Source organism: Hippopotamus amphibius, chromosome 3 (genome assembly GCF_030028045.1).
Source record: "Hippopotamus amphibius kiboko isolate mHipAmp2 chromosome 3, mHipAmp2.hap2, whole genome shotgun sequence".
Lineage (NCBI taxonomy): Eukaryota > Metazoa > Chordata > Mammalia > Artiodactyla > Hippopotamidae > Hippopotamus > Hippopotamus amphibius.
In genome coordinates, this window is record NC_080188.1 from 138,342,117 (window position 1) to 138,356,126 (window position 14,010).

A 14,010-nucleotide genomic window follows, 5' to 3' on the forward strand; every position below is an offset into this window, starting at 1 on the left:
GCGGCCCCTCCTTTGTTGTCGGTGTTTCAACAGCGCGGAAAGCCTTAACAAGTGCGCAGCGAAGAGGGCGCGGGCTGGCCCGCCCACCGATACTCCACGCGTCTCCACGCTCTTGGCCGCTGTGTCCCCTGCCCTTCTCTTAGCAGGCCACTGGGGGGAACCGGAGGAAAACTGCGAGGGGAGTGAGGCGGGAGGAGTAGGGAGGAGAATAAGAAGGCACAAGTGTTCCCCGTGCTGCACTTCACAGGTTACGCAACCGGAGGGAGCCAACCAGAGGTAGCGCATGCGCGGACAGCCTTTCAGGCGCGCGGAGAAAGTTGCGCATGTGCAGAGCCCAGAAGGAAAAATGAAGCGAAGGGGTGACTGTCAGGTTGAGGGCGCTTTAGCCACTGAATAGCCACAGCGGCCAGGGGGCGCGTGCGCAGAGCGCCTGAAGGGGGGTGGGGCTCTTCCAAGGGGACGGCCTCGCGCGCCCCCTGGCGCGCGCCCGGGGAGAGGAGGGAGCGGGAGGGGGCGGAGAGGAGGGCGGAGGCACGGAGGGCGGGAGGGGGGAGGGGAGCCGGAGCGAGGGAGGGTTTATCGACCGGGCGATTTTGGTTAAAATATTCAAAATGGCGGACGGAGGAGCAGCGAGTCAAGATGAGAGTTCAGCCGCGGCGGCAGCAGCAGCAGGTAATCATTACAGCATTTTACATATTCATATTCATACTCAACCCCGGCTCCCGCTGCCCCCCCCCGCGACTTAGCATAATTTATTAGTACTCAGGATTATTATAATTAACGGCGGGGAGATGGGGGGCCGGGGAGCACGGAGCCCCCGCCGGGCGCCGAACGGAGGGGGAAAGAGGCTCGGAGCTGCCAGGCGGAGGGGGAAGACAAGGGGCAAAGGGGGCTGCGATCCACCGCGCTCCTCCTGCCCCCAGCCCACCCCGCCGCCGGCTCGCCCGCCCGCCGGCACCGGCCATCCTCCTCCTCCTCCTCCGCCGGCCGCCCGCCGCCGCCGCCGCCGCCGAGCCCGAACCCGAGCGGGTCCGCGGGGCCAGGGCAGAGGGAGAGGACAATAAAGACATTTTACATATTCATAGCTGCTGGGCCGGCGGGGCGCGGCGGGGCGCGGGCGGGCGGGCGACCCGGGCCGGGCCGGGCGGGCGCGGGGTGGGGGGGGCGTGGAGGGGGAATGGAGGTGGCGGCGAGCACAATGCCGGGGAGGCGGCGGGGCCGGAGCGGACCCCGGCGGCCGGACAGCCGCACGCGTCCTCCCCCCGGGAGCGGGCCGGGGCGGGGGGGACGGGCCGGAGGGCGGCCGGGGGTGCGCCCGCGGAGAGCGCCCTGCAGGCGCCCGAGCCCCGCCGCCGCACCGGGGTCCGAGCGGGGTCGAGCCCGGGGGGCGCGGACCCGGGCGCCTCAGCCGCGCCGCGCTGGTGCCCTGTGTGGCGGCCTGACCCGAGCCAGGCCTGCGCCGGAGGTGGGTAGGGGTGAGCGCTTGTGGCCGCTGTGAGGTGGCCTGGGGGCGGAGCGGCGGGAGAGCCCGCGCCGGGGTCCGCGTCGCCCCCTTGGGGGCGGACTGGGTTGAAAGCGGCCCCGGGGGGAAGTTCCCCTCCGAGGGGCAGGTCCTGCGAGGCCGCCGCATGTGCTCCGGGCCAGCGGTCGGGGTCTCAGTGGCTCCCGGGAAGGCTCCCTGGCCCCCGGCGGCCGTGGTTTCCCGAGGGAGTTGGGCTGAAGGTGCCGGGCGCCGTCTGCTCCCCGTCTCCCCCTGCCCCTCCCCGCTCCTCGTCTCTGCGCTCGACCCGGACCGACGGGGCCCGGGGCCCTCGGGGGCCTCTCGCTCCCAGGCCCCAGCCTCGCCCGGAGGCCTCCCGGGAACTCGGACGTAAAGCGCTGCCCTCCGGCCCCTGCCCCAGCCCCAGCTGGGCTGACAAGTTGATAACGTTCTTGGGTTCCCCTCTCCGGTTGGGAGTTGGGTAGGGGCGGGGATCCCCCTCCCTGGTTCTGTGCTCCTGTTTTCTTGCTGGGTGCTGGGTCCTCTCGATTCTCTGGTTAGCTGAACCTCTCTCATTTGAATAATGTCTAATTCGGGGAGGTTTATATTATTGAAATGGCCGCCTGGCTTTCCCCGCCTCTCATGTTTAGTAATTCAGACCTTTAATAACAGCCACTCACAGCCCAACGCCGTGTTTATATTTTACATTCGCCCCATGTGCTTTTGTGGTTCGATATGATTCTTTTTTTTTTTTTTTTTTTTCTTCCTTGGCAATCCACAGGGCCCTGAGATCAAACCCAGGCTGTGCTGAGAAGAGAAGGGGGAGAGCTAGGCCTTGGCTCCTCTCGCAGTGGCCTAGGCCTCATGTTCTCTGCCGTTTGATTTATTTACTAATAACCAACATGACCCCCACCCCTCCACCCCCACCATTTCCACACGCATACCCCTACTCCGCGGGCAGAACAAACCCTCTTGGGGCCTTTAGCAGCATGCAAACAGCTCCTAGCTAAGCATCAACTCTGTCGTGTTTTGTTTTCTCTTAAAAAGACTTTCTTATAGTTTGCCATAATAATGGGCCTAAGAAAAAAAATCTATGACTTCTCATTTTCAGAGGCGAATGAAACCTATTTTGGTTTAACACAAATAAATCACTTTGTTTTGGGGCTGGTTCACCCCTGCCCCTTGGCTCCTACCCCCAAGTTAAACACTTTCAGGCTTTGTAAATGTCTGCAGTATTTGTAAAATCCAGACTTTTTTTTCTAGGAGTTGTAGAATAGCTAGGCATTTTAGAAATTCCAATTAACAGCACTTTCAAAATTTCTCAGTGCTGCATTCCCTTTTCAGCCTCTTCATTCTAATTTACAATGGGGCTGATATTAATTTCGTGCTATCCCTGTCATAGACTTGCTTATTTTAATTGTAGCACTTCTGAAAACAGAAATGGGTTATGTTTTCCTTGAGTGTTTGTGTCACGGTTAAATGAGTGAAAATGAAAGAATAAACACAGGCATTGTGTCTACCTTGATCTTGGAAATTATTCGTCTCCCAGCACACCCGCCCCTTTTTCTTTAAGCTGTCAATTGATTTTATGTTTTATATAAACTTAGGACATTTGATCTGTGAAAGGCAGATTAACTTTTGCTATTTAAAAGAAATAATAATTTTGATTTGGGGACTTTCCCTCGGTAAAGTTTTCTTTCTTTTTTATTTTGTATAGTTCTAATGTTTAAAAAAAAAACATGGCGTTGATACTCGGTGGTTTTTTTAACCCCTGCTAGTAGAGGAAAGTATCAGAGAAATGTTGTTTAACACCGATGTGTTTAACCTTTGAAATTATGTTAAGGCACTTACTTGATGGTCAGTTGCGAGCTACATATTTTGTGAGACATTAGTCTTCAGTTTAATTGGTAACAAAATTCTAGATTTGATGGGCTAAAAGCAAGCCAATTTCAAATAACTAGTTCTCACTATTTTTCTTCTTTTACCTCTAGTAGGCTGGCCCTGAATGCAGCAGGAAAAAAAAAAATCTGTAGCTTTCATGAGAATGTTCAGGTGAATAACTGCTTCAGAGACCTGAAGCATGAGGTCGGATGGACAAAAAACAGTAATGTGATTTCATGCCTTAAATAGCATATGTTTTTGCACCCGATTCCCAAGATGTGGTCAAACTGATGATGTCATTGGACAGAGGACAAGGTGCAGTTAATTTGATTTATTGTCCTGAGGTGAAGTGTAGCACTGAAACCTTCTCATAGGGAAACCATTTATCTCGGGACAGTTTCCTTTATAGCTGCAATTTAACCGCTACCGAGGTTGTAGATATTTTATCCAAGATGATAATTTGCTTTCTACAAACAAAATTTCTTTCTTACAATTTTTGTGATACAGGAAAGGATGAGTATTGTTAACTGGCCTTATGTTTTGGTTGGCTTTCCATGCTGTTGTAAAAATTCATTTCCTCAAATTCTCAATTGGAGACCATGGTTTTAAATAAGTATAATCATAGAAGTGATCCATAAGCATACTTTTTTAGACAGGTTCTTTGTAATACTAGTAAGAAGCTGTGTTTCTTGACTTAATCAGAGCATAGCCCAAGATAAAGGAGAGATCATATTTGTCTTAAAACCTATTTCAGTGAGTAAAGTGGATTTGAAGAGGATGAGAGCTATACATTCGGTTAGGTTAAAATTATAGTGTTTAAAATAAGGTAGAATACTTATAGTAAAGCATGTGCTTTGCAAACAGTTTTTTAAAAAAATTCAGAATTCTTTCTGGATTGTCTTAATTTAGTCTGGACAAGTTTGTGCATTTTATTTTGATTGATTAGTGAGTTTTAAAATTGTTCCACTGTGAGGTAGTGATTCCACATATGATTTTTGACCTATTAGATTTTCCTGTCAGACATTTTTCATCATATTTTTAACTAGTTTATCTTAAAGTAAGGATTAAAATGTCCTGGGAATGTGGCAGAATTGCTGTGGTTTATTCCTAACCCTACCTTATGAGCCAAGCTTGATAGAGTATTTTAGGTTACTTTTGAGCCTTCATAAAGTTGTAACCTGCCTGCCTCCTTTTGCATCTGTCAAGTGGCTTCCCACAAGTTTTCAGAAAACCCATTGTCACTTCCTTCTTAACTTGCCCCATCTAGTAATTACAATGGTACTTTTGAATTTAGATCTTGAAGGTTTATGTGACAAGTGACCAAATATTTTTAATTTCTAAAAGGACCATTCTTCTTCCAAGCCATTACTGTTCAAGTAATTTCTTTTTTTTTTTTTCTTGTGGCTCACGGGCTCTAGAGCACAGGCTCAATAGTTGTGGCACTCAGGCTCAGCTGCTCCGCGGCATGTGGAATCCTCCCAGGGCAGGGCTCAAACCCGTGTCCCCTACATTGGCAGGCAGACTCCCCACCACTACACCACCTAGGAAGTCCTGTTCAAGTAATTTTTAACCTTGGCCCCAAACTAATTTCTGATTCCTTTTGTCATTGTCAAAAACCCCAGTAGTCAGGGGAAAACAAACAGCGACTATTATTCAGGTTTAAATGGTGTAGTATTCTGCCACATTTTAAATTTACTATTCTCTGCTTCAATAGGCAGTATAAAGCAGAAGAAATAAAATGTTTCGTTGCTGCGTAGTTTGAAGTAATTGTTAGTCTGTTATTTATCTGGTCAATGAATTTTGGAATAAGTTTAGGGCTCAGAATGTTAAATTGCTCTTATAAAGCCTCCAAAGTTGTTTAAAGGAGCCTTGACTATCTTAAGCAGGTGGTTCTAAAATGACAGAACTGGAAATGTGAATGTTGCCTTTCGTAAGTATTTTCCATTAAAAATGAAACATTTCAGGTTTCTTGAATCTGTATTGCTTGATCTTGAGTTTAGGTGTGTGGGTTTATGTGTTTAAGTTGTGTTTTAAAACTTGGTCTCTCACTCCATGAATGTCTGTTCCCTTGTACTAGGAGAACTATAATATAATGTAGTGGTGATTGCCTTAATGTTATCAGTTATTTTTGTTTTGTTTTTCATGTTGAAAGCCTACAGCTTTAGTCTTCTTTCAAGCACTATTAAAATTAATTTTCTTTTAAAATACTGGTTTATGACTGTCATTAATTTGCTTTTATACAAGTGTTGGTTCAGTTACAGTTTTTGTGATTAGTAAAGACTTACTATGAAGCCTAATTTTAAGCAGGAATGTGTTTTCCTAATGGAAATGATTGTGCTTAGAACTATTCAAATAATTATTGTTTACAGAACAGAACAAGTCAGACAAAACACGTCCCTTTTGGGTCACGCATGTTCTTGTTTCTCTTGCCTCCTTTATTGTTAAATGCCTGAGCAAACATGTTTATTACTTATTTCTTCAAGGGAACCTAATATTAGACATTAGAGCGTGGAATTGATTGTTATACATCGGCCTTATTTGAGTTTCGGTATCCCTCCTGAATTAATTCTTCCCTCCGTTTCCTCTTTATAGGAAACTCTTTGGGTCAGAATTTTGCTTAATTCTTATCTTGATTGTGTTGCTTAAAAATATCTTTTTGAGTGGAATAAAGGTTGAAAGAGGTAATAATTATGGTTCACAGATTACTTATCCATCTTCTTTTGCTGAACATTTTTGCACATTGTTGACATTTTATAAATAAATATAGTTGAATAACTTAGTAGATTTATATTTCTTCTTAGGAATAAATTGGTTTTATTTTGTACTGAAATATTTCTAACTATGTTCTAAGCTGGCAATGATCCCTTATAAACTCTTTCCGCAGTAATAGCAATGGAAACAAAAATAGCATGAGTGGAGCCAGTGCCTGACTTACTGATCCATGTACAGTATATTTAGAATTTGGAATATGAGAATTGTCGAGTTTCAGAACCTCTGATTTGAAGAAGCTCTTTACATATAATGCATGTGGTTTATAGAGTTCTGTGTTTTTACTGTAGGATATTATTTTATTGAGCGTTGATAAGAGATCTTATTTGTATTCAGTGACTGGTAAAATGCCTTTGTTTTTTGTTTTTAATTTTTTTTTCCCCAGTTAAGCAAATACTCAAGTTTTCAGTGTTGCCTAGATCTTGCAGACAGGGCTAGCAATGAGCAAAAGAAGAATCAGCAAACCTCTAGATTTATCAGATTCTTTTTTAAAAGTACTATCAAGGAAACTAGATATTCATCCAGAAGAGGATACATAATATTAATTTTTAAAAAGACACTGTGAAGCACAAAACTTAGCTCAATGTGAGTGTTGGTAGTGGCTTTACCCAGCCTGTGATATTCATTGCAAGTACAATTTAATTTGTCACATGATTTAGTTCATAATTCTCTGTAACTTTATTGGGTTTTATGTTGGAATTATAGCTCTAAAGTATAAAGTTAAACCATTAAATCAATAAAATAATAAAAATTATGGTAGGCCTTTTTGGGGGGGAGCATACTGGAGAGTTTTCTCTTTGCAATAGAAGATATAAACAGGAATGGCTAGGAAGTGAACATTAGGTTGTGTATGTTAAACAGCTCAATTGTTTTTTAAATGTGGTCACCTCAAGTAATGGAGTTATTACAGTTAGCTTTGTGATCTGTAGAGTGAATTCATTTTTTAGAGAGAAGTGACTTAGCTATTTTCTTGTTTTAATATACTTATTTTAACAATCCGCTTAGTGAAAAAATGTTCTCTTTTTTTTTTTTGGCTGATTCATACTGCAGTAGGTAAGGATATTTTAATCAATCTTTTAAAAATAATTATTTAAACATTTCTTAGCTTACCAGAAAATATCTGCTGCTGTGTACCTGGTCCCTATGCCAGTTGTCTCGGGGGTTAACAAGGGAATGTAAGACTCTGCTGTGGAAGACTTTGCTGTAGAGTTTACTTAGCAGGGAAAATTTTAAAGCAATATATGTACACTCAGCCCTCCATATTGGTGAGTTTGACATCCATGAATTCAACCAACTGCAGATCGAAAATACTGGAAAGAAATAGTCCAGAAAGTTCCAAAAAGCAAAACTAGAATTTGTTGCACCCCGGAAACTATTTCCTTAGCATTTACATTGTATTAAGTATTGTAAGTACTCTAGAGATCATTTAAAGTATATAAGAGGATGTGCATAAGCTATATCCAAATATAACACCCTCTTATATAAGGAACTGGAGCATCCCTGGGTTTTGGTATCCATAAAGATTCTGGAACCAATCGCTTGTGGATACCAAGGGGTGACTGTAGTTACATATTAAAATATATAGTAGAAAATAATGATCAGAGTAGAGATCAGGGTATGTCTAAGTATGTAGGAACCAAAGCATCCTAGAACCATTATAGCTGGAAGGTAATTTAGATACAGTCTATCTCAAAACCTTTACAGATGAGGCAATATTCTCAGTGGTTTAGTGACTTGCCCACAGTCTCTAACTATTAAGTAACGGATGAGGACACAAGACTTCAGACTTTCTAGTCTCCTCCCTCCCCGTTCCCCCATCTCTCCCTCTAATATTGCTGCTAGTCAGAGATGACTTCGTAGAGGTGAGCTTTTTAAGCTGAGTTTGAAAGGGTGAAAAGAATTTAGAGGAATGGGAACACATTACAGGGGAGGTTGTGTTCAAGATTGTGCTGTATACGTAAAGAATGAGGTATTCTATGTGCAGGGGGGCCGTTGGAGGTTTTTTGAAGTAAAAAATCCTATGATGAAAGCAGTCGGTGTTGTAGGATTAACATGATGGTGTGCAAGATGGTTTGAAATAAGAGGGGAGATATTGGATGCATGGAAGCCAGTATGTAAAAATTGAGATATGTGGTTTGTTGACTAATTGCTTTAAGCTATAGAGATACAAACATAATAAGAGAATTACTGGACCTCAAGAGGCTTTTAGTCTAACAATGATGTAATGAAAATAGATATTCCATAATAAGGATGTTGAGGATGTTGTCACATCACACAGAATAAGGACCTTTGGGAGAAATTCTTGCCTGGTCTTTACAGTGAGAACTGTTTTATTTCTGACTAACGGTTTTGCTTTTAGTCTTCTGGACACTAAACCAATTGACTTTATTTCCTTTTCGAATCAAACTACAGTGTTTAGACCAAATTATTAACTGGAAAGTTTAGATAGGCAATTATGGTATCCACTTTTTCTTAGCCTCGCTCCCAGTTCCAATTTAGGTCCTTAGCTTTTGTTTTGCATTTCTTTTATTGCTTCCATCTTTAAACTCCTGTTATTTTGTGTTGTATGTGGGCTACCTTATATCCTTTCTGGAGCAAGGCAGGTATAAATAAAATTAACGTAACCATGATATAATGATACTATTTTTATAGTACCTTAAAATTTATAACAGCATTCTCATTTTCATTAATTTGTTTGCTCCTTTTGAAAAGATAAGTATTATTATACCCATCTTACAGTTGAGTAAAATAAAGCCCAGATTAAGTAACTTTCCCAAGGTCATGTGCTTGATGAGCACTAAGCGTGTTTGGGGAATAGCAAGACTTCCAGGTTAGTTATTACTGAGGCTGTGTATTGGAGAGTGGTGGAAGGCAGGTTGAGACTCTGTTCTGGAGAGCTCTGAATGCTGTGTGTTGGTGGTGTAGGAGTTTGGATTTCGTTTGCTCAGCAGTAAGGAATCATTTGAATTTTTTTGTTCTGGACCAAGCCATAATCAAAGTCCTTAAAGTGTTTAGCAGCTAATTAGAGTCAAAGGGGATACCAGGGTTTTGAGCTTAGATTATCAAAAGCAGTGCCATGAACAGAAGTGGGAGAGTTAGAAGAGGGAGCCATTTGGGGGAATAGACAATGAATTCAGTTTTATTTTATTTATTTATTTATTTAAATTACTTAATTAATTTTATTGGCTGTGTTGGGTCTTCGTTGCTGCACACGGGCTTTCTCTAGTTGCAGCGAGCGGGGGCTACGCTTCCTTGTGGTGCACGGGCTTCTCATTGTGGTGGCCTCTCTTGTTGCAGAGCATGGGCTCCAGGCGTGTGGGCTTCAGTAGTTGCGGCACATGGGCTCAATAGTTGTGGCTCATGAGCTCTAGAGCACAGGCTCAATAGTTGTGGCGCACGGGCTTAGTTGCTCTGCGGCATGTGGTATCTTCCTGGGGCAGGGATCGAACCCGTGTCCCCTGCATTGGCAGGCGGATTCTTACCAACTGCGCCACCTAGGAAGTCCTGAATTCAGTTTTAGACATGTTGTTTGAGACATGATTTGGTGGCTCTTATGAGGTTACAGGTTTATTGTGAAAATCAAAAAAATTTTGCTGAATTTAATGTGATAAACATACAAATAATAGGATTGAGAGTTATGCTCATATCACTGTGTGTGTGTCCTCAGCATTGAGTCTAAGCACTGTAAATTCTAGGCATCTCATTTTGGCTTTGGCACTGGCTTCTATAGTTGTTTCAACAATAAGATGGTGATAATACCAGTGTTACAGGGATGCTGTGGGGAGTAACAAATTGATAGCAGAAACATTTTTAAAGTACTGTAATAGTTTTTCTTACATGAACACAAGAATAAAATCAGCAATTTTATTACTCGTGCTGCTATAGAGAGGGAGAAGCTTTAGCTTTTTGGTGGATTCTGTGGGACACCATACTGCAGGTTGTACATTTCCATGTGCAGCCAGCACCTTGGGAGAGGGAGGTACTCCCTAATATTCTTTCAAAAACTATACAGTGGGGGTATTGCATTGTAGCAAACATAAACTTGTCCTTGATTTCAAGGCATTCTGCTATCTCTCCCCCACCCCTGCCTATGCATTCTTATCTTTTACTACTTCCTTAAAAAGCGTGACTCAGCAGTTCCACCAGGAAGTCCCCTTATAGGCCCACCACAAGCAAGGTTTCATTTATCAGGTTTTAATTTTTTTTTTTAATCACCTTAAAACTTTGTGTTGAAGAGCTGTTCTGGGAGTCTGGCTATATTTATTATGAAGCATGGTCTCCTCTCCTCTTCCTCTTCACAGTTCTGTCACATGAGCTGAAAGTAAGTGCTCTGTTTTGGTCAGGCTGATATTTATGGGATGCTCTGTGAGAACCTTTGCTTGGAATGTCGTGGTATGGTATAGTGAATATGACACTGGGAGTTGGGAGATCACTAATTAGCATTGTGACTGGGACAAATTACTTCACCACTGATTTTTTTCTTCTTTTTTTGCATTTGTAAATAAGAGAGTATTCAGACAAAAGGCCATTGGAGTTCTTTTCAAAATGAATTTTTAGGCAGAAGCTTAATGTTAAAAGGTAAGAGTGGAGCTGTTCTGATTGAGATGGGCACAGGGGCAGGGAAAGCATCCTCCCTCTCTACTCTCCACAGTGGCCCTTAAGGCCCTTTCACAGGATCTTTAGGACTTCTGCTGGGTGCACTGTTTGAAACTAGTTATCCTTATTTATCATATAGGATCTATCTCTCTGTTATTCTAACTCCACAAATAGCTTCTCTCTCAAACCTGTGCTTCTGTCCTACTGTCTGAATTTAGCACTTAATGTGTGTTCATTTAGCTAATTCAGCACTTCATTATACACAGTCTTATTTTCTTCTCTAATTGAGTTATATAAGTAAATCTTGTCTCCTAAGAGCCTTGAGAGCAGGAACACACTGCTAGGGACAGAGTAGACATTTAGCAAATGATGGTTGATAAATTAAATTAGGGATTCTCAGTCTTTGCTGGGATAAGATTTACCTATGGAACTTTTTCAGTATGCAGAGGCCCAGAGCTTACCATCTGAGTTTCTAATAGAGTAGAGGTCTGGCCATCCATAGTTTTTAAAAGTATGTAAAAAATGATTCAGTAGCATTGAATGATTGCTTGTTGCATTTCAAGATTATTGCTTAGAATATCTTGAACTGTGGCTCTCAGGGCACTGTAAAGGCTCCATAGTGGAAAGAAAAAGAGAACTAGGAAACTTGGATCCTTATTCTGTTTGCAGCACTATCAAGCTTTATGATGTTGAACAAATCACTTAACTTTTCTGTCCCGTAGGAGTCTAAATTGACAAATTGTGTTTTATTTTCCTACTTTGTTTTTCTTTTTAAGCTGTGGAGTTCTTCTAAAGCATCTTTTTGGGTGAAGACCAGTAAACACAGCAGATACTTTGAGTATCTTGGCTTTCATCTGAATACCATTTTAATTGACATATTAAGAATATAGAACATGATAGGTTTGATCCTTACTCAGCAGCAGAGCTAAAACATATGGGGAGTCTGAAATGGTAGCATTTAGATTTTAAATTTGAAACATCTTACTAGAATGTGAATGAACAAGAACAGTAAGCTAATCAGGAACTGTAATAGTTCTCAATGTGAGCATGAACTGGATTATAATTAACCAACCTGACAGGTCCTTCTGCATTCATTTAATTCAATAAATATAGAGCTATACCTTGCCATGCATCCAGCACTGGAGAAAGAGTGGTGAATAAGACAGAAAATGCCTCTGTCCTCTCAAAGCTTATAGTCTGTTGGGCAAGTCATACATTAAGTAACACTGTTCATAGTTAACTGAGTAAAATATGGGAGATTTGGAATACTCTGAATAAGATAGGGGCACTTAATCTCGACAAAAGGATTTAGGAAGGGCTTCCTAAGGAAGCAGTTGTTTACACTGAGACATGGCGGGTGACTGTAGGTTATCAGTTCAAGTCTGGGAGTAGGAAGTGGACTTGAAAATGTTCTAAGTAAAGGGAGCAATATGTACATAATTCTTGAAACCAGTGAAAGCGCAGTGCTTTCAAGGAACTGAAGTTCAGCCTGGCTGGTCCAGGAAGAATAAGATTTAGTTGAAGAGAGGAAGATGATTTCCAAATTATGAGGCTATTTTCATGATCTTTGTCCTTTTTAGTGGCCAAATACAGTGGCAGACTTTGTGGAAGAGATCCTATAACTTCTAACAAATGTATTAATTTCTAGTGATAACAATAATAAATGTTTACCAAGTCTTTGTGCCAGTTACTAAGCTTTACATGTATTTTCATATTAATCTTCACAATGACCCCATGAAGTGTGTACAGTTGTCATCCTCTTCATCTTTCAGGTGAGAAAACTGCAGTGTAAAGAGGCTAAGTGGTACATCTATGACCGATCTTGGTTATGGCTGTATGCAATTAAGAGCATTATTATACTCTTAACCATTGACTTTTGCTTTCAGTCAAGCTGAATGATGAACTGTTTAGCAGCTCTTATTTTTGAGTTTCCTAGTTCCAGACTGTGTGGTCTGGAATCAATGGTGCACTCATCCCTATCTTGCCGTTTGGGGAGATGGACAATTGATTAGCAGATCTAATGTTAAGCTAGCTTTCAGGCATCTCCAGTTGTTGATTATAAAAATATTTTGAAGCTGTTTACAGATTGCTGATTCTGGTAATGCATAAATCCTGAACACTTTGTAATCTTTTTCTTTTGTCTACATTGGGTCTTCATTGTGGTACGCTGGATCTTCTTTGTGGCAAGTGGAATCTTTGGTTGCAGTGCACGGACTCTTCGCTGTGGTGTGTGGGCTTCTCTCTAGCTGTGGTGTGTGGGTTTTCTCTCCTCTAGCTGTGGTGTGTGGGTTCCAGGGCACGTGGGCTCTGTTGTTTGCTGCACGCAGGCTCTCTACGTGAGGTGCGCAGGCTCAGTAGTTGTGGCGTGCAATCTTAGTTGCCTGACCGGGGGTTGAACCTGCGTCCCCTACATTGCAGGGTGGATTCTTTATCACTGGACCACCAGGGAAGTCCCCTGGGGTTATATTTTAAGCTGAAGCTACTTGCAGATGTTAGCATCCAGATAATTTTCGTTTGGGGTATCATTTTTTTGTTGTTGCTGGCTAGATAGGAAATTAGGACATGTGTTTAAAATATTTTAATGTTTCTCAAATGAGTTGTGACTTAAAATTGATATGTGGCAAGTACCAGGGATTCGTTTACCACGCCGTTTCCCCCCACCAAGCTGTAATTAAGCCAGCTTTCAGTTGAAGAAACACAACAGTTGATTGTTGTTTCTGATGAGAAGTCAGTCGTTTAATGGTATTGGTATTGCCTGTCATATTCACCCAGTTTAATCCTTCCCCCATATCACCCTGTTTATTGCTATGGTGTTTGTGTCTGAGACATTTTTCTTAACACTGCGGTGCAGAGGGCCTCCGCTCTGAGTGTTTCTTCGTGCAGTCAGCGAAGAAGACTCTTTTGCCAGACGGTAATAAATATTCACTCATATGCCAATCACCATTACTTAGAAGGGAATTGGTGAAAATCCTCTGATGTTATGAGAGACATTGTAAACATCACAAAAGCATGAGAAGACAAATTAACAATTTTATGAGTATTGCTGGAAGAAATCATGGTGTGATTTCAGAGGATTAGACTATAGTGTCAGAGCTATAGCCAGTTCTTTCTGCTGGAATCATATCTTAATTGTTCCATCTTGCTGTAAGACCCAGTATAGTGCTGGTTCGGTGATTGAACCACTTTCCTGGAATGTGCTTCTGTGTGTGTGTACAGACCCACGTACTCTGATTAGGTGCACAGTGCGTCCACATTCACACTCATACCCCAGGTGTGCCTGCCCC

At 42.6% G+C, this 14,010-nt stretch overlaps 1 protein-coding gene across 2 annotated transcripts in view; it reads left to right on the forward strand.

Annotated features, from left to right (window-relative positions):
* The first annotated feature begins 559 nt into the window (after positions 1–559).
* The window catches only part of POU2F1 (POU class 2 homeobox 1), a 162,791-nt gene continuing 149,340 nt past the window's right edge, over positions 560–14,010 (forward strand). For both annotated transcript variants that reach the window (XM_057727333.1, XM_057727335.1), the window contains exon 1: positions 560–672. In XM_057727333.1, coding sequence (XP_057583316.1) covers positions 612–672 — 61 coding nt within the window. In that variant the 5' untranslated portion in view covers positions 560–611. The remainder of the gene's footprint in view (positions 673–14,010) is intronic.